This window comes from Leptodactylus fuscus, chromosome 3, assembly GCF_031893055.1.
Source record: "Leptodactylus fuscus isolate aLepFus1 chromosome 3, aLepFus1.hap2, whole genome shotgun sequence".
In the NCBI taxonomy this organism is placed as follows: Eukaryota; Metazoa; Chordata; class Amphibia; order Anura; family Leptodactylidae; genus Leptodactylus; species Leptodactylus fuscus.
In genome coordinates, this window is record NC_134267.1 from 150826226 (window position 1) to 150851492 (window position 25267).

The 25267-nt window shown below is 36.7% G+C and overlaps 1 protein-coding gene across 1 annotated transcript; it reads left to right on the forward strand.

Annotated features, from left to right (window-relative positions):
* The first annotated feature begins 792 nt into the window (after nucleotides 1-792).
* On the forward strand, nucleotides 793-23437 carry OSTN (osteocrin). Its single transcript, XM_075266693.1, has 5 exons — nucleotides 793-864; nucleotides 8806-8892; nucleotides 12042-12256; nucleotides 19322-19418; nucleotides 23224-23437. Exons 2-4 carry the CDS (start codon nucleotides 8806-8808, stop codon nucleotides 19404-19406), a joined length of 387 nt encoding a protein of 128 aa, XP_075122794.1. The 5' UTR covers nucleotides 793-864; the 3' UTR covers nucleotides 19407-19418; nucleotides 23224-23437.
* The last annotated feature ends 1830 nt before the right edge of the window (nucleotides 23438-25267 follow it).

A 25267-nucleotide genomic window follows, 5' to 3' on the forward strand; every position in this document is an offset into this window, starting at 1 on the left:
AGATAACCACAATTACCGATATCAATAATTCATAAGGGGCATACAGAGTGTAGCAATGTCCTAAAATGTTGTGCTAAATAACTAAGATGTATACTCATGTGATGGCAATCCAGCTCGGCTGACTGATGTTCCCTGGAAAGCAACTCAACAGGCATCTTGATGTGATGGACTATACTAATATTATTGCATTAAAATTTGCTTAGTGTACAGGTACAATTATATCACATTAAATGCCACATGTGTCATATACATGCGTATTTGTAATATAGGATCTCCTCATATACAGCCATGCATTACTGCCAGTATGTGAATGTTATTTCTAAACGCGCTATATGCAGTGATCTAAAAGTAATTTCAGATAGGGTATGCCTCAGGAGTATACTGTTATTGTATGTATATGCAGACATAGTATGCATGCACAATTATATTGCATGAACACTTGTAACATAAATATGAACCACCCCTTATAACCAATCACAGAATTATTACAGGTTATTTGTAGTTTATTATTCAATAATGAATCAAGAATTTTTACTATACATATATACAGTATATATATATATATATATATATATATATATATATATATCAGTATATATATATATGGCAATTACACATCAATAAAGGTAAAAAGGATAGTGAGTTACACAGAGGGAGTACAGTCTTAAAATTCAGATCAATGGAAAATCTCTAAAAATGATGTAAGAGAAACCTAGGCAGGGATTGGAGTGCGGAGGCTGGAGCAAGGTCTATAAAATCTCTCCCAGTACAAGCTGAAGAAGCAAGGATTAGACAGGAGGAGGAGGAGGAGACAGAAACATACTGAGCACACATAAACTTTCAATCAGTTGAATTCTATTCAAGGTAAGCAGAAGAGAGATTAGCAATGATTTTATGTTCTTTGTTAAATGATTGACTTTATTATTATATGCTATGCCTAAAATATAATAATAATGGATTATATATTGTTTGTAATCTCACTGACAATATTTGTTTGCTATCATCCATTATCTATAAGTTAAATTATTATAATGACTATAAATGGCTAGAGATTATAAATTGGCTAGAGGCTAAAATAAGCTAATAAGAGAAAATGTGTGTGATATGATATATAACATTTATATATAGAATATTTGAAAACCAACAATATTTGCTTCATCCAGTTGCAGATTCCTGGAAAGTGTAGGGTAGGCTATTTATTTGGCCTCTTCCATATGCCATAATGGGGGATTCACCCTTATGAATACATTGCATCCATCTACATATATGTATATATATATATATATATATATATATATATATATATATATATATATATATATATATATATTATACCTAAACTGATTAAATATACTTCTAATTCAGACTATACCTTATAAAATACATTTTCCCTAACTTGCTTTATATTAATAATCTCGCGGATTGCATTTCTAGAAAACAAATAATCTATTATCACTATTATTCTTTTTTTTTTTTTTTACAAAATTTATATTCATGATCATTATTTTTCTTGGGATATAAACAATATAATGTATCAACACTAGGGGTCATGTATCAAAAGATTTGTTTGTCTCAGAATAATTTTTCAATTTTGGTACCTCTAACCTGTACAATATGATGGAGATGTATCAAGCAAGTGTAAGGGGAAATAGAACAGTCACCCAGGGCAGCCTATTAAGTAAGTGCTTTCACTTTATCGAGGGCCTTTGGAAAATGAGAACTACTGTAGGATCCAACTGGCGGTTGTGGGTAACTGTTTCACTGTCTTTAACACTTCTTTTGATACATTTCTATCATAATACCACTTTAAGCTGTATTCACACAGAGTAACGCCAGGCGTTTTTTGTGTGCTTTTTGCACATAGCGCCACGTTAACGTTGCGTATACGCGGCATTAACGCCGCGCTATTTTGCGGTGGCGTTGACCGGCGTTAACGCGGCGTATACGCGGCGTTAACGCGGCGCTACGCGGCGTTAACGCGGCGCTATGTGCAAAAAACACACAAAAAACGCCTGGCGTTACTCTGTGTGAATACAGCCTAAATCGCTGCAACATGAAATTACATCTTTGTGATATCTCTAGAGCTAAAGAAACTGTATTTTGTATAAAGAAAAAAAAGTGCAGTACTGTACATATTCTCCTGTAGAAATAGTAATATATATATATATATATATATATATATATATATATATATATATATATATATGGCTCACTACTATTGATCTTCACATTCTTCATATTCTGAGAAATAATTTATAGCCAAATTTCTAGACAGCTGAAGAATTTAACTAAAATTAAATTTAATCTCTATCTAAAGAATAGAGGATAAGTTGTAGATCAGTGGGTCCAACAACTGGAACAACTAATGATCATGAGAACATTGGTACCTGGTACTGCAGTTTCAATGGGCCAATAGTCATCAACAGGTATGCTGCTGGTCCATTCATTTCTGCTAGAGATATACTGTAGTAACTAGGGATGTACTTAGCTGCTCATCAGCAGTACCCTCTCTTGTGAGCAGTGGAGGTAACAATGGTAGGTCACCCCTCCACCACAACCTACAACTTACTCCAATCCAGTGGATACAGGATATTATTAGAAATCCATTTAAATATGTTAGGTATTGCCAGGTATCTGTGCTTATTATGACATTATGGTTAAAGACATACAGTATTTTTTTTATTATCTATTAACTAAACAATGTTGTTGCTAAAATGTTTTTAAATATGTAACAGAATAAATTATATAAAATATAATTAGTCACCATTGAGCAAAGAAACGAGATAACAACAATAATGAGTACAGTGTAATATTTTTTTCAATGTTCGAAAGTGGAAGGAAATTGACCTTACACACAAGTATGGGCCACACCTCGGTATAACCATCAGGTTCTGATGTGAGATTTTTAAATATGTTTTATCACCACATTAATAAAAATTATAATATCCGATATAATGAAGCAAAAAGTTTTGATTTGATGAAAAATTTATATTTGGAAACTTAATTTCCCATGTTTATTTACACATCATATTCTACTTCTCAAAGATTAATGCATAAATCACAAACTTTATATTAGTTTCTACTACTAAACAAAACGACCCTTTATGTCATTGCACCCGAATTTACTGCAGGTTAATCGTTTGGCCCATATCTCTTATGGAAAACCAACTGAGGAAAAAGTTCATTTTGTAAGCACCTTGATAGAGTACCTTGATACTAGTGCCCTCCACATTATACCCTTTTACATGAATAAATGTAAGGCCGTCATTTAGATGGATCCCCATTATAAAATTCTATTTGTGGACGTGAATACTAACTATTTCTTAAAGAGACCCATACATATTTCTAATGATATTACCTCTATCCTACCACTTTGACTTTTTAAATACCATTTGCACAATTTTCATTGTCCAAATGGCATTTTTATGCCAGCCTTGTCACCTCCTGGTAGTTGTGGTATGAGCAGAGCCTTCAACCCCAGCAGGATCCTCCTGATAAATTAGCCATATCCTTCAGTGATACAGTGGATATCAGGACCAGCATAAAAAAGTTAGACATAGTGACTCATTGGTTAGCACTGTTGGCTTACGGCATAGGGGTTCTGGGTTTGAATCCTACCAAGGGCAACATCTGCACACAGTTTATATGTTGTTGTTGTTGTTAGATACATTGGCAGAACAACTAGTGGGTGTTGGGGATAAGTACCTGTATAGCAGCCGCTAACTCCCTTATACAACAACATTCTCTGCACTTTAAGTCCCTCGATGAAAAAAGCTAATTACAAATGTTTGTCATTGACATTAAAGAATATCCCCCTGAGAACGCTCTTCTTGATGATGGCAAGTTTGGTTCACTTTTAGGTCGCCACAAGTAGAAGTGCTTTATACAGTGTATACAATTCATACTCTAATAAGTTAACTATGACACCTTCAAGACATCTCTGACTCTGACATGCCTTTTATGCCGCCCTCTTATTTAGGTGATCAGATACTTATTCCAATTTCGTTTATGTCCATACATCAGAGATACACCTTACCTGTCCAACGTACCATTAAAGCCAAGGTGGCTAAAATAATAGGACTTTGAGAATTAAGTTTTTCATCTTGACAACCCTTACTTTAGACATTTTTGCGTCCCTTGTTTGTGGTGGATACTTTGATTTGAATTTTCAGCCCCGGGTCTGTGCTTTGTCTTCATCAGTCTTACCAAACACTCAGCGGTGGGAAAGGGGCTATCCTGAATTTTTTGCAGCACAGGCCAATCTCAGCTGCAGATATTACAGATCAGGCATATCAGGGTTTAGTTACACTTATTCGTCATATGCACATTATTTGGCACACAAGCAGTTAAACTAACCAGCAAGTTCTAATGATAGATTACTGTATGTTGTACCTTTTTATTAGTCTTTTCTGATTTCCAGACATAGAGAATAAATATTTTGTGGTTTGTTCACCTCACTGTGACTCATTCCTTTACAGTAAATGGAAACATGGTAGGTACATCACTCACATGGACTTTAGTGCTCTTTTTTGTTTCTCTTGTAAATGTTGCGTATTCTAGAAAGGTATTTCCATTAAACTAGTTTCCCAAATGTTCAGGATTTTTTTTAAGCTTTAGCAAATTTATGAAGACATAATATGGAATAGAAATGTAAAAATCATCTTTACCATTTTATACCAAGAGATCTGTTTAATAATGTCATTTAAACAATTGAAGAACATGTAAGTATATTTGTTAACTTTTATTTATTTTTTTAATTTCCTTATTTCCTATTTTGTTATTTTTTATGTATCGTATTAGATTAGGTTTGGTGAGTGGTGTCATCAATTTACTCAATTTACTTCAACACATTAGTTTCAGATTTTGTACTTCTTACAAACAATGCACATTTTCATATATATATATATATATATATATATATATATATATATACAGTACATTAACGGCCAAATTAAAATTTGCTGCATCTGTATATATACAGATTTGTTCACTTTTAATTTAGCTCAAATTTGGTTAAGGGCTTCAATTTTGCCTTGAAAACAATTCAATATTGTACCAACCTAAAAAAAAAAACAATGAGTACAGTAGCTACACATAGATGCTAATAGGATATCACTTATTACATTGTGATATAATATAACTAAACAATATTGTATGGAAATGTGATCACCTAACACACATATTTAGACATGTTCAGCCTAGAGGAACGGCAAGAGAGGACACATCTATAGATAGATAGATAGATAGATAGATAGATAGATAGATAGATAGATAGATAGATAGATCAATCTCACAGTTATATACATAGATAATGACACCGTGTGATGACACTCTACAGAGTGCTACTGCAATGTTTGTGTTTGGTTAGCTAGACAGATATATAGACAGGTGTTAGAACAGAGGTATGTATCCCATCCATTTCCATAAGCATACACAGTTGACTAAGACTGCATGTTTATTTCAATGGCGCTGGTCACTTCCAGTACAACTGCTTACAATAGGGTTTGAAGAATTTAATATGAGTATTTTCCTTACATATCCCTAGTCTAATCTGCCTGTTATTGATAAAAGCAAAAGCCTTCTCTAATGTCAACCCTATCATGTCTTTTATATACTTTCCATCCATGATTTTGGAGGTGGGTTTGACTTTTGCGAAATATTTTTTAAAATTAAGCTAAGGCAGGGACTTCTTGGAAGCGATCTGTATTGTGCTCTTGGTAAAGACCTTGCCATATAGGAGCCAGTTGACCAGCATCATTTTCACTTTTTTGGCATACAATAAGCTTTTTGTATCATGCTTTTATGTTTTTAAGCTCATTTATATTTATTTATTTTTAGTATATATTTATTTTGCCTGGCTATGGAAGAAATTTGTCACCCCATTTGTTTCCTAGTGTTTCTCTTGAAATTGTAAAAGAAACAAAGATCCGTATATTGTGACTACTTAACCTTAATGTAAAACTGGATATAGTTTTTTAAGACTTGATCTAGGTTGCAGTTCTTGTAATAAACGTCTACGCAGTTTTTCTAGTTCAGGAGAACTTGCTGTATGAGTAGTTGCAGAATGGAATGTGTCAATAGCTAAAGTCAGGAGAGGTCATAAGGTAGGATCTCCCCAAAAATACCAGAAATAGCCTCAAAGTCTTAAAATATTTTCCCCTAAATCACCTTTAACCTCAGCATTTTGTTTTGGGCGCCAGGGTGAGGAAATAGGAGGCAGCAAATGATACCACTTCCAAATTCTGCACGAGTCTAATTTCAACCACTTAATCAAGTGTCTTTTGTAAGGCAGGTGCTATGGTTTATTTTTGTTAGTATACCATATCCTATTTTTAGAAGTTCAGTCTTTTGGATGAATAAACCCAAGCAAGCACATTAAGCCATATTAAATGTGTGTATTTAGGCAGTCCGTTTATTTTTACATCCTCACATCCAAATAATCAGGATGTGGTTATCGAGGGGTGATAGAGTCTCTTTATACTTCTACATGCATACAGACAAATTATAAAGCTATTCATGGATTCTCTATTGTAGGAGAAATGAGAGCATGACTAAGAATCAGAGACACCAATGCTAAAAACACATTACAGACACGCTTTTATGTGGAATTTTTGATAAGCATTCATTTGCAGGTTAAAAGTACAGAAAATGTATTACATAATAAGCCACCTTTTTATCAACACAATGCTTAATAGCAGATTCCATATGATTATCTTTCTACCCTCACATGAAAGTTGAGTAATTTTTATCTTTCCATTTTTCTTCCATTTTAGGCATTGTAGTGACTACCGGGATATACTGTAGAAAAACATTGTTTCTTGTAAAGGTTTCTTAAATCTAAGTGCATCTTATAGATCTTTAATGACTCTTTTGTCTAACCTACATTAGTGTTTGGACATGACTACCCTATAACCCAATGTATTACACAGTACAACACATTGTGCGATACAATACTAAGATTACATTTACTAATTGTTTAGTAATTAATGACACTGAGTCAATCTCTCTAGGATTGGTCTAAAACATTCTGTTTTTTGCTGCTTTTTGCTTCATTCTCCAACTATCAAATATTCATGGCCTTGTCATCTTAATCAGTCACTGTCACAAATCTGGTTGTCTAGTCTAAATTTTCACTGTTTTACTATTAGAATCTGTAAATCTGAGCCAGCCTCTGCAGGCTTTCTACTTCCTTTATTCCTATAGGGAAACCACCAGTGTGTCCATAGGTATAACTGACATGACGGTTTTGGAAATCACAGCATGTCCATTGCGCATATTTTCCCAGCAAGGACTGTAAAACGCTGGACTCAAATTGCGGTGTGTAAACCACATGGGGTTTTTTGAACTTTTAAATTGATGACCTATCCTCAAAGATAGGTCATCAATTGAAGATCAAGACCTAGGACCCCATGCGTCAGTTGTTTTAAGCATCAGAAACCCTCCCTGAACACTGCTTCCCCTTCATAGGCCATATGACATCACCTTCATTGGTCACGTGGCCTGATCACAGCTCAGTCCCATTCAAGTGAATTGACTGAATAGCAATACCTAGCACAGCTGCTGTGCAAATGTTTGGCACTGTTCTTGGTAACTAATGAAAATGGTGCAGCGCTAACCTGAAGAGTACAGCCTCCTCCAACAACGGATCGGTTAGGGGCCCATGTGTCGGACTTCTTCCAATCTGCAATCAAGACAGGTCATCAATTATTTAGTCTGTAAAAAAAACTTTAATTTCAATAGGGAATACAAAACATTTTCTGATGGGTGTCTTACCCTGAAGAATATGTTACATACTGTAAAACTAGTAATATTACTTTAACATTGTGTGTGATGCAGAGTTAGGCTTTAAGTTCTTTCAGATCTAATATTTGACACCGGATTATCTAGTTGTTGGGTTTTCTATGACATCACATTGTTAGTTATTTTACTAGCAGAAACTATGCAGTTGTGAATCCAAATCTTTTTACTCTTATTCTAGACCTACATTGAATGCCAGTGCCACTGTAAGCTATGAAAGTTTGGAGACGTGTTAATATGCTTGTAAAAATCTATTACAGCAAATGCTTTCCTCAAATGTGAGACTTTCATATAAATTTTTATTCATTGTGGCTGTGGAGGCAGCGACTATAAAAATGCATTTCCAGGGTATATTTTTCCAAGATTAACAATAATTTGGGAACAAAAAACTATTTTTAGGTGCGAAGTGAAAACTTTTTTACCTTTGTTTAAATTATACATGGTTCTCTATCCATAGACTCCTAATTCTTTGTGTTTATATTTTCTTCCCTTTGGCCCAATTCACACATCTTACATTTGAATTAGTAAAAAATAGTTATGGATCTACAAAAACATTCACATTTTGATAAATAATGTAATGTAAATAGTCTACGTACACTATAGAGACGAACAAGGTGGAGTCTAAGGGAGGGAGAAGGCCTTACCTCTACACTAGCTTTCTTTTACAAGGGAACTTGACTATATCTCTTCACGTGAACATCAGCAGACTAGAAGAAGAAGAAGAACCCCAGGTCTCTTAAGTAGTGATATGTCGTTCTGAATGCTCTATATTTCACCTGAACACCTGGAATCAGTACCTGGCTGAGTGACTATAGCTAAAAAGAGCTGAAACTCCTGTTACAAATGGGAATTCTCTTGTAGACTGCTGATATAGTTCAGCACTGGCCGAGCTACAAAACATTTTGCTTTTGTTGTGAGGTTATTACCCTCTATGCTCTATATTCTGACCATTTCTATATATGATATATGATTTCTTATTCATAAGTGATATTGCCATTGTCTTTACAGATGCTGGACTGGACCAATGTAAGCGTATACCTTTTCTTTGCTGTTACGATATTGAAGTGGAGTGGTCTTACTGAGGCATCTTCAGAGGTAGGGGAGTAAGTACTGTAGAATTATCTTACCTACTATTCATTGCAATCTAGCTCCGACGTGGCTATTTTAGCAAACAAATGTGTATTCTATTTTGTGCTGATTCAAAGACATTTTTTATTATATATATATATATATATATATATATATATATATATATATATATATATTAAAAGCAAAGCACACACTCTTTAACCCCTTCCCACCTCAGCCTTCAAACCTTCAATTTAAAAAAAAAATGTATTCCTCACCTTCCAAAAGTCATAACTTTTTACTTTTTCAATTCATACAACTGTATGTGGACTTTCAAAAATTCTAACTTATAAAAATTACAAAAAAGAAGAGATCACCTATGATAAAAACTGCATTTGCACCATTTTCTTATGGGTTTTATTTTTACTGAATTCACTGTTTTGCCAAATTACCTAATCTGTGGGTCAGTACAATTACGGCCATACCAAATTTATATACCAAATTAAACACTGAAACATTGAAAAATGAAACCCATAACTTTTTTTATATTCACAAATTCATAAGACATCTTTTTCATTGCAGGAAACGTACTTTTTATTTATACTATTTTTGGGATGATCTGATCACCTCCCTCTAAAAATTGCATAAAAAGTGAAGTGTCAAAAAATAGTTGTTTGATCATTTAGATTTTTTTTTCCAGCATTCACAGCATTTATTGTATATGAGAAATATTTTTGCATGTTTACAGTTTAGCTGTTTTTGGACACAGGGATACCTATTGTGTTTTACTTAATGTTTGACTATTTTTATTTCTGAACTACAAAAAGAGGGCTTATTTGAAATTTTATTGATTTTTTTTTTTTTTTTTTAAAAAAGGGGACTTGAACCCTAGCAGGTCTGATCATCAGTACAATATACTACAATACAGCTGTATTGCACTATATTGTAAAGTCCATTCATTGCTATTTTGGGCTGCCTTAGGCCACAAACATATAGTGAAACCAGACCTGGGAGCCTCCGGATCTCACTCCAAGGGATGGTGATCCTGAAGAAGATTGTGTCACCCATGCACCGCTAGTGAACAGATACCTCAATCACATTTGATCGAGGCATCTGAAGAGCTAATGCCTATGATCAAAGAGGACTCTGATGGCAGAAGCTCAGCACCCGAACAGGCACTAGATTTAAAGTGCTTACATCCACTGTACTATTATGGCAAATGTCAGCAAGGGATTTAATTCCATGGTTTTAAGTATCAGGACATAATAAATAAATGTAGTCTTTAGAATGTCTTAATAACAACACATGACAAATTACACAATGTTATTTATTTAACAAAAATGAAGCCACAATGTCAAACAGTGTATGAAAATTTAAGTACACTCTTACTACGTCCATAGGAATTAGTCCGGTGCTATTTACAAATGCGCTTGCTAGTGTAGCCACCTCTATAATTGTAGAAGTTTCAGCAATTTCCTGATTACATTTTGAGACATGCATTCAAACAGTGCCAAGGAGGAGAGGCATCAGCAATGATCTTAGAGAAGCAATTGCTAATGCCCATCAATCTGGGAATGATATTTCCAAACAATTTGAAGACCATCATTCTGTAGTGAGGAAGAGTATTCACAAGTGAAAAACATTCAAGTTTACTGATAGTTTTCCCAAGATTAGATATTGCAGTAAATTTACCCCATGGTCAACTTACAGAAATTGCAAAAAACCAAGCGCTAGGTCTAAGACTGTACAGGCTGCAGTTAGCAATTAAATGTTCTAACTTATGACTGTACAGTTAGAAAAATGCTGAACAAGCTTGGCTTGTTGTGATGAGTTACCAGGAGAAAACCATTTCTTTGTAAAAAGAATATGGCAGCAAGGGTTAAATTGGCAAAGTTGCATCTGAATAAACTACAAGACTTCAAGTACAATGTCCTTTGAACCAATGAGATCAAAGTGGAAAATGTGTGCCCCATTTGCCAAGAAGTAAACACGGCATATCAGCAGAAACATATCATACAAACTGTCAAGCACAGGGATGGAAGGGTCATGATTTGGACTTTTCAGCCGCAGGAACTGGGCATTTTGCATTCATTAAGGTCAAACTTGATCTCCTCTTTATACCAAAGTACTCTTTATAGTAAAGTATTCCAACATGAGGTCATCTATGCAGCAGCTAATGTTTGGCCGCAACTGTGTCATGCGACAGGGTAATGATTCCAAGCACACTAGCAAGTCTACAATAGGATGGCTAAAAAAGAAAATAATTAAGGTGTTGCAATGCCCCCTTCATAGTACAGACCTCAGCCCAGTGAAAAAGCTGTAGCAGGACCTCCAATTATAAAAGTCTACCTCCAATTATAAAAGTCTACCTCCAATTATAAAACAACAGATCATTAAAGAATAGTATATATAAGAAACTTTGTAATTTATCTTATATTAAAAATCTTTATCCTTCTTCACTTATTAGACTTCTCTTCCCCATCACCCCTTCACATCTCACACAAAAGTGTATGGGGAGGGGAATTGATGAACAAAGCTGTTAATTGATTCATTGCATTAATATTCAGTGCAGCAGGAGAGCCTTATCTTGAAACAGCAGTGTTAAAAGAGCTCTCTGAATAGCAGAGTATAGCAATTGTGTCCTTCTCCCCCTTCCCCTCTCCATAGATTTCTAGCTCAGTCTCATATTGGAAGATGGAAACATATTCATGTAATAAAAGATAATACAAAGTTGCTTATATTGACAAATAAAATTCATATATTTTAAAATGTAACACTTTGAAGCAGCAGCGCATAAACAAATGCTCACAAATCAAATGAACTGAAGCAACAGCATGACTAAGAGTAGCTCACAATTACTACAGAATGGGGGGAGTCGATACAGATTTTGCATTGGGGGCTGAGTGCTTCATGCTACCTCTTTGTTCCTCTGAGTGCTTCTACAAGCTGGTGATTCATAGGGTGTACTTTCTTTTTCACACATGGCTTTTCCAATTTGGCTTTATGTTTGTTAATTATATAATTAAATGCTGGAATCTGTTCCCTGTTATTGGTTGTGTTTACCTAATTTGAATGTTAAGGTGTGCTTTATTTTTCTCATGACTGAATATTTCAGCTAGATACATTATATGCTTTTTGGCTTTTTTGTAACATTCTCTTTCAACTTTATTGAACAGCGGTTTGACTCCCCGATTGTTTTGGACGTTGCTCAACGATCAGTTTCAAATGAAGATAAGACGGCAGATCTGGCAGCTAAACTCTTACTTCTAGATGAACTAGTCTCTCTGGAAAATGATGTGATTGAGACCAAAAAGAAAAGAAGTTTTCCCGGATTTGGATCGCCACTAGACAGAATTTCTGCAAGCACCTCTGAAATAAAGGGAAAACAGCGGTGAGAGAAAAAATCTGTATAAAAGAATATTTTACTATCTCAATTTTAAACCAAGAGGGAGATATCAGTATAGTGTCATAAATAAGGGATGCAGCCCAAGTATAAATGAGAACAAATCCATTTTTAATTATGAGTAAAAATAGACACATAGTAAGATACTACTCTGTTTCAGTTTTTGATCATGGTGTGCTAAACTGGTATACCTGGTATACCATTTTAATACACCCACTATTGGAATGACGTACTGTGCAAATAGCATGTAATACATAAATGGAGTAATGCGCCATCCATCCATAGATGCCTTGTGTTATATTTCTACTATCACTGGTTATATTGTACTCTCTATAGTGTACTCAAAAGTTTAATTTTTCTAAGAAAAACTCTTACAACTTGTAAACAAATAGTGCTTCTTTTTACATTAAGAGTTTTATTGATTTTTTTTACAAGAACAGAGAACTGTCAAAGAAGGTATCAACATAGGCGGTACATGGGAAGTGACAGAGGGAGGGAGGGGAGAAATGGGGACAACAAGCAACATTGGAAGGGGGAGGGAAAAACTGAAGTGGAAACAACAAAGGCCCTGTCACAACAAAATAGTAATTCTTAAAATAAATTCATAAAAAAGAGAAGTAAATAAACCAAAAAATTAGAGAGGAAGCCATAAAAGAGAGTGAATAGAAGAAAAGAGGGAATGAAAGTGCAAGGAGAAATTCAGGTACAAAGTAAGTTCACTAACGTAACTAAGCTAATAAGTAACATAGTTGATAAGGTTGGATAAAGACACCAGTCCATCATATGAACCTATAATCCTACCATGATGATCTAGAGGAAGGCAAAAAAAATCCCAAGGTGGACATTTGACCCATATTAAGGGGAAAAATCCCTTCCCAAATCCAAATATGGTAATTTTGAATAAATCCCTGGATCAACATCCTATCCCAAAATACTAGTTCCCATAACTTGTGATGTTCCTCTTGTACAAGTTATCAGCCATCACCTCATCATAGTATTGCGATTGCTGTAAAAAAAAAAAAAAAAAAAAAAAAAAAAAAAGCTGTTGTTTTTTAAATTAATCTTATCAACCAATATTCCCAAGTGTTTTTCAGCAGTAGACTTACCCAGTGTTTTATTATTTAATACATAATTGTAACACTTGTCTCCACAACCCATGTGCATATATTTACATTTACTAGATAAATCTCATGTACCTGTATTATTAGTAAAAGAATTTTTGTATAAATGATTTAATAAATATTTTTATATATGCGATAAGGCCTGGTTCATATCTGCTTTCAGTACTCTGTTCGGGAGTTCGCTTGGGGAACCCCCCCCCCCCCATCGGAATACCGGAGGCATTGACAAGCGGTGAGCAATGAAATCACACGGACTCCATAGACTATAATAGGGTCAATGTGTTTTCCATGCGGTGTCCGCACTAGTCATGTGGAAAGGAAAGTAATTCTTGAAGTACTTTTTTCTCCACATGATTCGTGAGGACACTGCACGGAAAACACATGAACCCCATTATAGTCTATGGGGTGCGTGTGCTTTCATTGCTCACCACTTTTTAATGCGTTCAGTATTCCGTTCGGAGGTTCCCAAGTAAACTCCCCGAGCGGAATACCAAACGCAGATGTGATTGAGGCCTAATAGTTTAGAAAATCACAATCTGTTCAGCATAAACACAACGTTTCTAAACATTGGGGAGGTACATGTATATAGACAGAGGGATAGAAGGAAGGAGTGGAAGTCCAATACAGGGGGAGACAAAGCCCCAATGTACTATACAAAACATAAAATTTAGAAAGCACATCCCAATGTGAACAGGTTCAATTTGCTATGGCAGTAATATGAATACAGAAACTACAACAGCACTCTGTAAACAGCACCAAGACCTACAGTGCCTTGCGAAAGTATTCGGCCCCATTGAACTTTTCAACCTTTTTCCACATTTCAGGCTTCAAACACAAAGATATCAAATTTTAATTTGGGGGGAAAAAAATCAACAACAAGTGGGACACAATTGTGAGTTGGAACGAAATTTATTGGATATTTTAAACTTTTTTAACAAATAAAAAACTGAAAAGTTGGGCGTGCAATATTATTTGGCCCCTTTACTTTCAGAGCAGCAAACTCACTCCGTTCAGTTCAGTGAGGATCTCTGAATGATCCAATGTTGTCCTAAATGACTGATGATGATAAATAGAATCCACCTGTGTAATCAAGTCTCCGTATAAATGCACCTGCTCTGTGATAGGCTCAGGGTTCTGTTTAAAGTGCAGAGAGCATCATGAAGACCAAGGAACACACCAGGCAGGTCCGAGATACTGTTGTGGAGAAGTGAACACACCATCCCCACTGTCAAACATGGTGGTGGCAGCATCAAGGTTTGGGCATGCTTTTCTTCTGCAGGGACTGGGAAGATGGTTAAAATTGATGGGAAGATGGATGGAGCCAAATACAGGACCATTCTGGAAGAAAACCTGTTGGAGTCTGCAAAAGACCTGAGACTGGGACAGAGATTTATCTTCCAGTAAGACAATGATCTAAAACATAAAGCAAAATCTACAATGGAATGGTTCACAAATAAACGTATCCAGGTGTTAGAATGGCCAAGTCAAAGTCCAGACCTGAATCCAATCGAGAATCTGTGGAAAGGGCTGAAAACTGCTGTTCACAAACGCTCTCCATCCAACCTAACTGAGCTCGAGCTATTTTGCAAGGAAGAATGGGCAAGAATTTTAGTCTCTCGATGTGTAAAACTGATTAGAGACATACCCCAAGCGATTTACAGCTGTAATCGCAGCAAAAGGTGGCGCTACAAAGTATTAACACAAGAAGGCCAAATAATATTGCACACCCCACTTTTCAGTTTTTTATTTCTTAAAAAAGTTTAAAATATCCAATAAATTTCGTTCCACTTTACAATTGTGCCCCACTTGTTGTTCATTCTTCCCCAAATATTTTTATTTGATATCTTTATGTTTGAAGTCTGAAATGTGGCCAAAGGTTGGAAAGTTTAAGGGGGCTGAATACTTTTGCAAGGCACTGTATGTAAATAGAGCTAAAAAGGCATTGCTGCATAGGTGTAGTTAATAGGAATAGAGCATACTCTTAGATTCACCTCTCCTGGGCATCCCTGCAGGTGTCTTCTGGCCTCCAACTGACGTCTCACGCCTTGAGGTAACTGTTGTGGTCTGTGACTGGACCTCGGCAATTACTTAGGCTGACATCGGACCCCTGCAATGCACTGTGCAATGTTCTGCTGGGAAAGCTTGGGTCATGTGAAAGTGTCATTGACACATACTACCTACCAAAACATTGTCACGGACCACGGCAATGGAATTCACTAATAGCTTTGGCCTCATTAACAGTATAATGCATCCTTCCACACCTCAAACTTTTTATAGAATGGCTAAAACATGGCAAAGAGTTCACAAGGCCTTCAAATTCCTAAGATCAAAATCCAATTGAGTATTTATAGGACAAAAACTGAAATCTAATCAATAGGAGCCATATCTCACATACTAAAGACTTGTCTGATTACTGGTAAGAACTTGAGTGTAATTTTGTGAACCTAAAACTTTCTGATGTCAAGAAAAACAACACATACACATGAACCTAGTGTAACATACTATACAGTAGAGCAATTTATGTAAGAAAACTTCATATAACCAAGAAACCAAGCCTAAAGATGTACTTTTAAGATTCTACCACAAGAGGGCGCCAGGACACCATTAAAGTTAATGCTAACATTAGAATTTTTTTTATACAATTGTTTAAATACAAAAAGAAGAGCAGTAAATAGTATGTCTAAAAACATAAGCATTATAATAATATAAAAAAACTATTAAGTATGAGTTTAAAATATTTACACACGAACTAGCTGAATAATAAAAATAATATCTTAAAAACTTAAAAATATGTTAAGAAAAATATATATATACATCAGGGCTGTTTTAGATTGGTCAGATAGATAGCAAGATACTGAGCTGCGGGGGATCCTTGTCCTGGACTGGCTTAAGGAAGCAAAAATGCCACCCTCCCTGGGGCCCTGGCATAGCGCCGCCTGAAGCGCTCGCTTCAGGTCGCCTCATGGGAGGTGCGGCGCTGTGTGGTATATAGTTTCCACTGGTGAGGGTATTCTTTATACAACACATCTGTTTGGCACACTATATTAGTATTTATTTGATTGGTGAAGCCCGAGTTTAAAAAAAAAATAGTTTGAAAAGTCCTATATTCTATAAGATGGATTAGTTCATAGATCATACTACTGTAAATGCTCTAAGTGTTATTGTAATCTTGAGGACAAGAAAAATGCATAGTATGAACCCAGCCTAAATTGCTACTGGCATTTATTTCTATTTACAGACACGGTAGCGCTGCATTTTGCCATCTTGGCCTTGGGTGCCAGGTGAACTTGTCCTACTGACATGATGATTAATACTTTATGTAGAAGTAAAGGTGGAGGCCTGTATTTCCCCATCTTCTCCACAAGATATAGAACTATCACAGACGTAATAACACTTTTTACAAGAAGAGGAATTTGTGCTGCACATATTCCAGAATCACTTCTTTATTAGCGCTCAAAAATAAACCGCCTGCGGACGCCAGTGTTTATGTTAACTATAATTACTTACATACTGTTTGGTTTTAGACACAGCTAGGATTCTGCAATTCACACCTAAGTGAGTCAAAAATCATCAAACAAGAGGAAACAGCTGCAGAAAATGAAATGGCTACCTAAAATACATGTCTGATAGTCCAGTCATTATGTGAGCTCTAAGCATATATTTCCTGTAAACTCTAAGACCCTTAGATGACCCTTTTGGTAAAAGGGGGTTACACCTAAAATCTAAATTAAGCTGTGCTGTTACTGCTGTTATTTAACTATTTCATTTTTTTTTTCCTTTGAAATGTTGGTTAATACATGATGTAACCTTCATTACTATCACCATGGAGGTTGTCACCGAGCTTCCTTAGAGTCTTATACTGAAAGTGTTATAGTCAAGAATCATGGTTATGCAATAAAGCAATAGGGCCAAATTTATAAAATCTATCTAAGGCCCCATTTCTACGGAGTAACGCGCCACTCATTTAGGCACGTACACACTTCAAACAGATCCCATTGATCCCAATGGGTGCCGGCTTACACGCGCTACACATTGAAATCAATGGGAGGCTTTATAACCCATTGATTTCAATGTGTAGCGCGCGTAAGACCGGCACCCATTGAAGTCAATGGGATCTGTTTTGAAGCGCCTCGCTCTGACATGTGTATACGTGTCTAAATGAGCGGCATGTTACTCCACGGGAACGGGACCTAAGGCTAAGGCCCCCACGGGATGACCCGCAGCTATAAAGCACTGTGGGACAAACTGCGGCGGCAACACACTGCGGTTCTTCCCACAGCATTTTAAACTGAAAGTTCACAGAGTTTTCCTCTGCGGACTTTCTGTTACTATTATATCTACGGGGAAGCAACTAGCGTTTCCGTAGATATAATTGACAGGCTGTCCAGAGTAACTGATCACACTGCTGCTATCATTTTTGAAGTGCACATGAAAAAAAACGGAAGTCACACTGTCACTGGATGATGTGAGCAAAGATTTTAGTTCTATAGTTGGATAGTTTTTTCCTTATCCTAGGTATTACTGATGGACTGTGAAAACGCATACAGTAGTATTATTCGTCTGTTCTATATAGTTTGCCTTGATTATAACAGCCTGAAACGTGGAAAAATTTAAATTATAATTTTAAAGAACTTGTTCCATCTTTGATAAAGGAGATTTTTTTTACTTAGCGCCTTGAGGCAGAGGAGAATATCATTACAAAGAGTAGATGTAGTAATGGCAAGCTCCATATGACCTTTTACTACATAGTTTCCTATTTATTTGGATAAGCTAAATGTAAGTCTACATATATCCTGCAGAGGTCACTATGGCTTATCTGACTATAATGGGAACTACAATAGACACCTCTATGATGATCAACAGATAAAAATGGATATGACCGATTGGAACAATCCCTTAAGGCAGGTTTTACATGCCATGCAGTTATTAATTTCAGTAATGAGTAGCACAAGTTACTATGCAGTTCACCATGGCCACAGGTTTGTTGGCATAATATATATGTGTTACTCTTAAAGAGGACCTTTCATCAGATTGGGCACAGGCAGTTCTATATACTGCTGGAAAGCTGACAGTGCGCTGAATGCAGCGCACTGTCGGCTTTCCCGATCTGTGCCCCGGGTAAAGCGCTATTGGTCCCGGTACCGTAGCGCTTTACAGTCAGAAGGGCGTTTCTGACACTTAGCCAGGGACGCCCTTCTGCCCAGCAGCGCCTATCGCGCTGTACAGTGTGAGCAGGAAGGAACGTCCCCTCCGATAATACTCGTCTACCGACGAGCTGTGTGAGCAGAGAGATGGGGGGGGGGGTTTCCTCCCCGCTCCACAGTACAGCGCGATAGGCGCTGCTGGGCAGAAGGGCGTCCCTGGCTAACTGTCAGAAACGCCCTTCTGACTGTAAAGCGCTACGGCACCAGGACCGATAGCGCTTTACCCAGGGCACAGATGGGGAAAGCCGACAGTGCGCTGAATTCAGCAGTCAGCTTTCCAGCAGTATATAGAACTGTCTGTGCCCCAATCGGTGAAAGGTCCTCTTTAACTGCAATTACAATCTGCATGTAGTTGTTCAACAAACTATCCACCATGGAAACCCAGCCTAATAGCTAAGAATGGACTCTTCTAAATGATGTAATTAATGTTATCATTAATATAGTGCTAATTTGTGTATGTAATTTGGTATGATACTTGATTAACATATTTATAATGAACAGTGAAAATAATAAAGTCAGACTTTATATAGCAAACATTTTGAAACGCTTAGCAATTAGATTTTATTAATAGACAACATCATTTTCTTGATAAGTTTTTCAAATTGTCAAAAAAGTGTATATTATTATTATTATTATTATTAATTACTAAGAAGGCTGATTATATCCAGATTATATACTGTATTTTAGAAAAAATGTCATACTTTAGAACTTTACTCTTGTCTTTGCAGAAAAGTTGTAGATCTCACAAAAAGAAGATTTGGGATTCCCATTGACAGGATTGGCATGAACCGCCTTGCTAATACTAGAGGCTAAAATAAATCCATAGTGAGTATCTCATTATTTACAATATTTTATACAGTTCTGTTAATACTTAATAATGAAAGGAGTATCCCCTTCATGCATTTTGCCATCTCTACAGTATGTGGTAAATATCTTGTTTGTTGCATCTCTGATTCTAGTTCTTCCAGTACATGACAATAGCAAACAGCAAAGGTTATACTTACTTATCAAACAGTTATTACATATCATCAGGACATAACATAGAAATTAACCTTTAATCCATGGTCATAAGCATCTACGGTTCACATATGTGTGTCCAAGTAGTGTATATTTTCTTTTTAATACCCATGTAAAAGAAAAAAAAAGCAGCGTATTTTATTCCAACTTGTTGAAAACATAATGGGGGAGAGGAGTCTGGCTCTCTATAGAGTCATTTTACACAAACCTGCATTTCCACAAATTTCACTAACATCACAATGCTCTCCAAGTAGACAGCACTTGGCTCTATTTACATAGTAACTAAAACACCTCCAATGTTAAACACTGCCTCCAAACGACATAATAAAAAGGTGCTTAGTGTTGTGATGAAAGTTAACAAAATAGGCCACAGTTATTAAGTAAAGAGTCACTCAATGGTATCATGGATCAGTCTGAAACGTCTGGGACCACAAGTTTGTGGTACAGTATTACAATTGGCACAGTATTACACGGGTATACCAGTCCAACCCAAGGCATAGCCTTACAGTAACCATATATAAATAATTACTCCAATATGTGTAACAGGTCCTAAAAAAAAGTGAAAAAAAAGTCCTAATGGTCCTGTTGCGTTGCAACCTAGGATTCATCAGGATTCCTTTCTCAACAAAAGTCTATGTCACCATCTTTTTTCAAGTACTCCTTGCAAGTGGGTGGGCAACTCAATTTATTTCAGAAGCAGGTTTTTATAGATGTAGAATCTCAGATCTACACTAAAGAGAAATGTAGCATCACTGAGGTAGAGAAAAGGATAATAGATTGGTTAAGAAAACATGGCTTCCTTGTACTTGAAACAGCAGATTAAGGTGAATACTAGATGGGATATTAAGTGGGGACTACAAAAAAGAAGCCAAAAGGCAATTTACGGAATGCTACAGTGTACCAAGTATTACAAGGTAACTCTGCCTATAAGATCTAGTCACAGTTACAATTCTTCCTTAGACAGAAGGTAGACAGAAAGGGTGTTTTGTCCAGATATACTTGTAACACTCTGCGGGTGTGAACACACAGTACCATCTACCCAGTTTAACATTGGGCACTCCCAAGGGTGTTGCCTAAACAGCCTCCACAGTATTCACTATTTGACTTCACTGCAGAGAAATTACTGCCGGCTGTTGGAGAGGTTAAGTTATAGGTAGGGCCAGAGGGATGCCAGGGGTCCTGCAAGAGAAATAGTAAGGTACAGGCCAAGTTCAGGGGTTGGAGGAATATGTGCACAGTTGTAGACTGCAGAAGATCAGGAGTCCAGAACAGGAATGTAGGTTTGAAGGTCAAAGACAAGCCAGGGTCAGAGACAAGAGATCAGCAGAACAGAGTCAGAATCAGAAATATTGCACAATAAAGTATATTGCGGATATTATCCTGTGCCCACGTAGCAGGTTATATATAATTTTGTACCCTTGTGGTAGTCATCCCCCATTATCAAGACAACACCCACTTTTGGAACCTGTCACATCTTTTTGTGCGTCTCACACCCCTTTTTTGTGATGTAGGCAAATTAATGTGCTAGTCATGGCCATATTATTATTATTATTATTATTATTATTATTATTATTATTATTATTATTGTTTATTTATATAGCACCATTCATTCCATGGTGCTTTACATTTGGGGGTTACATACAATACACAAATATACAGTTAGATATAATACTAACAATGACCGACTGGCACAGTGGGGGTAGAGGACCCTGCCCACGAGGGCTTACAATCTATGAGATTATGTGATAGGCACATAACATGCACACATCACATATTAAATAATAGAGAGCCTGGCAGATGCAGGAGATTTGTGCTTTGTTTCAAGAGTCCAGAAAGCCATCCCTTTTTTGGGGAATCTTGACATTCGAACATAGAGTTGGTGAACACGGAGCAAATCTCTTTCTTGGAAAAGGGTTACAACAGGCATAGAGTTTTGCTGAGAAAGAAAGCCCAGTGGAGCCTAGGGTATAATGCAATAGGACCATAGGGACTAAATGACCAAAAAAAAAACAATATTTGTGTATTTTTGTAACAGCTCTGGTTCTATCTCTCTTTTTTAGGATCTATTGCACATATTTGTGTAATTATTTATTGATGTTTTCTGTAAGGATATACATTGGCTCAGACTGGTTTGCATGTGTTACACTATGCCCTTTTGGCCCAGGTCCATCTGTCTGATCTATGACACCCTTGTTAGTTGTAGTCTAATTTGTTAACTGTAACAACAGTAACATTCAGCAACTTTGTAATATAAGTTTCATAGGTGACATACAGAGTTATCCTGAACTTCTACAATAGGTGAAATGGCTGCAGTGTGATATCTTATCACATAAGACAACAGAAACCAATGAAAAGTTTTTTTGTCTTCAGTAATAAGCTAACACACAGCAGTGACTTAACCTATTGTAGAAGCTCAGGTTAACTCTTCTACATCTGTACATCTTAGAAGCAATGTAAAATTCCTGGTTGTTATCTGAATGGTTCTGATCAAGTCTCTACTTAAGGATGCCCCTGTGTGCTCAAAAGCTCCTTTTTCCTGTTTTGTTTAAGCTGGAATATTGTTTTTTTTTTCTTTAATGTAGATTGTGAGCCCCACATAGAACTCACAATGTACATTTTTCCCTACCTTTCCCATTTTTCCTGTCTTTTTTTGAATATGGGGTGGAAATCCATGCAAACACGGGGAGAACATACAAACTCCTTGCAGATGTTTTTTTGCCCTTGGCAAGATTTAAACACCAGGACTCCAGCGCTGCAAGGCTGCAGTGCTAACCACTGAGCCACCATGTGGCCCCTGAATATTGGGTTGTTGTTTGATAGGGGTTGTCCAGCTTCAGGAAATAAATATTATTTGTATAATGAAAAGTTAAACAATTCCTCGCGGTTTTCTTGATCTTGGATACAAAAATAGCCCATGGCCATGTGATAGACACACACATCATTAATTTTGTGCTGCCACATCATATTCCAAACACTGTACCAAGAAGGGCATACAAAGATCTTACAAACTCCTTGTAGATATCATCCTTGTTTGGATTTGAACCCAGGACTCCAGAGCTGTAAGTTGCTAACCACTGAACCACTGTGCTAGACAGCTGTCAGATAACATGCTATGCACCTGTGTCCATCACATGACCATGGATTGTATATTACATGACCATAGACTGTCATCAAGCTGTGAAGGAATGATTCAGAAATTATATTGGAAATAATATAACTATTCATCATATAAACAGTAACATTTACTTGCTGAAACTGGAGAACCCCTTTAATACTGGTGAGTGACGCCTTTATTTCTTCTGTTGTATATGGACATTGAGATAAGTTCATATTGTATGGCGTTATACTGCCGTTTGTTTAGGATGGCCCCTCCACTTCATGGACATTAGATATGTTCCATGCTGTTTAAGCAGTGTCCTTTCTATTTTTTTGGCTACTTAGTCTTAAGTAAATTGGCAGTTTATTGAAAGTTCAATGCATTATAAATCTGTGAAAGAATTATGGCCGGGCAACATTTTAGCGCCATTAGATCTGTCTAGGTTATTTTGTCGAGTAGAAACAGGATGTTGTTTAGATGTCTTGCCTTATAGAACGTTCTTTTTTATCTTTGAAGGTACATACACCCTGGATGATATACAATACATCTCAGAAGTCACGAAAACACTCTTATATCTTCCAGAGCTCCAGATACTGATTTATGTTACATTGATTAATGAACTGACCATCTATAAATCTATTTCATGTCCACTGTCAAAACAATAATAGATCCAATCCATCAGATGAGAACGTCCACAGCTAGGGTGTGTCTGGTCAGGTTGCAGGGTGTATATATAATCTTACACTGGCTTGTGTTCCTTGGTTTTGTGTTTTTATCATGAAATAGCAATATTTGTACTGAAATTTGTCCTGCCTACGAATTTACTGCACTTTTAGTAACTGAATTTTACCACGTTAATGAATTCCCCACCCCCTTTACACAAAGCATTAGTCATACTAATTTTCTGGCCAAACAGAATATAATTATAGCATGTACTTGTAAGCTTTGCTCAATATTTTAGAATATTCTAGGCAAAAACTATACACTGTACATTTTATTTCCTGAGGGAGTGTTACATGACACAGGGACTCAACACCAAAGAGAGAATTACTATGCAACAGATTTGTTGCACATGGATTTCTGCAATTTCCAAAAATTTCTGCACTAGAGTGTATGAGGGATCCATGAAAATGGGTGTTACTCAGGTGCAAATTTACTTTTTTCACAGCCATTTTGCACTTCTTCGTGTGCATTTAGCCTTACAGGCTAATGCAAAGTGCATAGGGGAGGAACAATCACTAGTGCAATTGATCATCTTAAATGCAATTTCATTATGTTGGCAGCATATACATTGCATATCTGTGCTGCCAACGATTAATTTTTGTGCAACATAAATATGTGATCACTAAAAAAACAAGATTTTGCTCATTTTTGGCTGATCTCTGAAACTTTTACAAGGGGGCAGTTATTGGGAATTAGAGAACCTAAGGATGCTCATTTGGCCAGTCAACATCCCATGTAAAGCTGAGTTCAGACGGGGTTTTTTTGGTCAGGATTTTGACGCGGAATCCACGTCAAAATTCTGACCAAAAAAACGTCTCCCATTGAGCGGGTTTGCTCCCGCTTGCGGAAAAAAGAAGCAACATGCCCTTTCTTCAGGCAGATTCCATGGCCAGTTCAGCCACTCCCTCCCAACTAGGCCCATTCATTTGGGCCTAATCCAGAGTGGAGTGTGAGACTGGATGCCGATGCACTGCACTGGCATCCAGTCGCAGCTACCGTTTTTTGGTCTGGAATCTGAGGCGGCCTCCGCGTCAAATTCCGGAGCAAAAAACCCTGTCTGAACTCAACCTAAAAAGACCGTAACTCAGCAATCAGGTGTTACATTGTTGCAAATCAAAAAAACATTTACCTTTGCTATATTTTAGACAAATAAAAAAAACTGCATTTTTAAATGGAAACTACAAGAGACACTTTGCAGTCACTGCATTACTACCAGCTTGTGTACATGAACTTAATGTAAAACTAATGTAGGCTGGTTTCTACAAGTCAAAAACATACAGTATGATGTACATATACAAAATCCACAATTGTTACCTTTCCATTGTAGAGGAATTTTGATGTGCATCACAATATTGCCTGACATCGCTAACCCATTAAAGAGGTTGTTTGAGACTGACAATTAAAGGGGTTGTCTAGGGTTAAACAATGCCATAAAATCTGGAGTGCTATAAAATATATATGCATTTATGTAATATTTATTTATTCCAGTTATCAAATGCCACACTCTGTATACAGGGCAGCAGCAGCAACGGTGACATCATGCCTACATGACTGCTGCAGCCAAACACCACTCTCAGACTAGGTTCACACCTGTGCCTGTTCTCCACTCAGGAATTCTGTTCCCCATTCTGCTTTAAAAATGCAGGAAAAAAAGTCCTGCAAGCAGGATTTTTCTCTCCGCATTTTTGCGCTCTTTCAGGGCAGGACTGCTCGGAAACCCAGCGGACTCCGTTATAGGTCTACCATTATAACCGGGGCCTGCTGGTTTCTGCAGGTAACCGCTTTTTTGGACCCCACAAACGGAAATACGAAAACGTGTGTACCTAGAATCAGCTGT

Excerpts from the sequence above, each read along its gene's own strand:
- OSTN (XM_075266693.1), top strand. The coding sequence starts at position 8,806 with ATGCTGGACTGGACCAATGTAAGCGTATACCTTTTCTTTGCTGTTACG. Across the intron at positions 8,893-12,041 it reads TTACTGAGGCATCTTCAGAG|CGGTTTGACTCCCCGATTGT; the intron begins GTAGGGGAGTAA and ends TTTATTGAACAG. Across the intron at positions 12,257-19,321 it reads GAAATAAAGGGAAAACAGCG|AAAAGTTGTAGATCTCACAA; the intron begins GTGAGAGAAAAA and ends TTGTCTTTGCAG.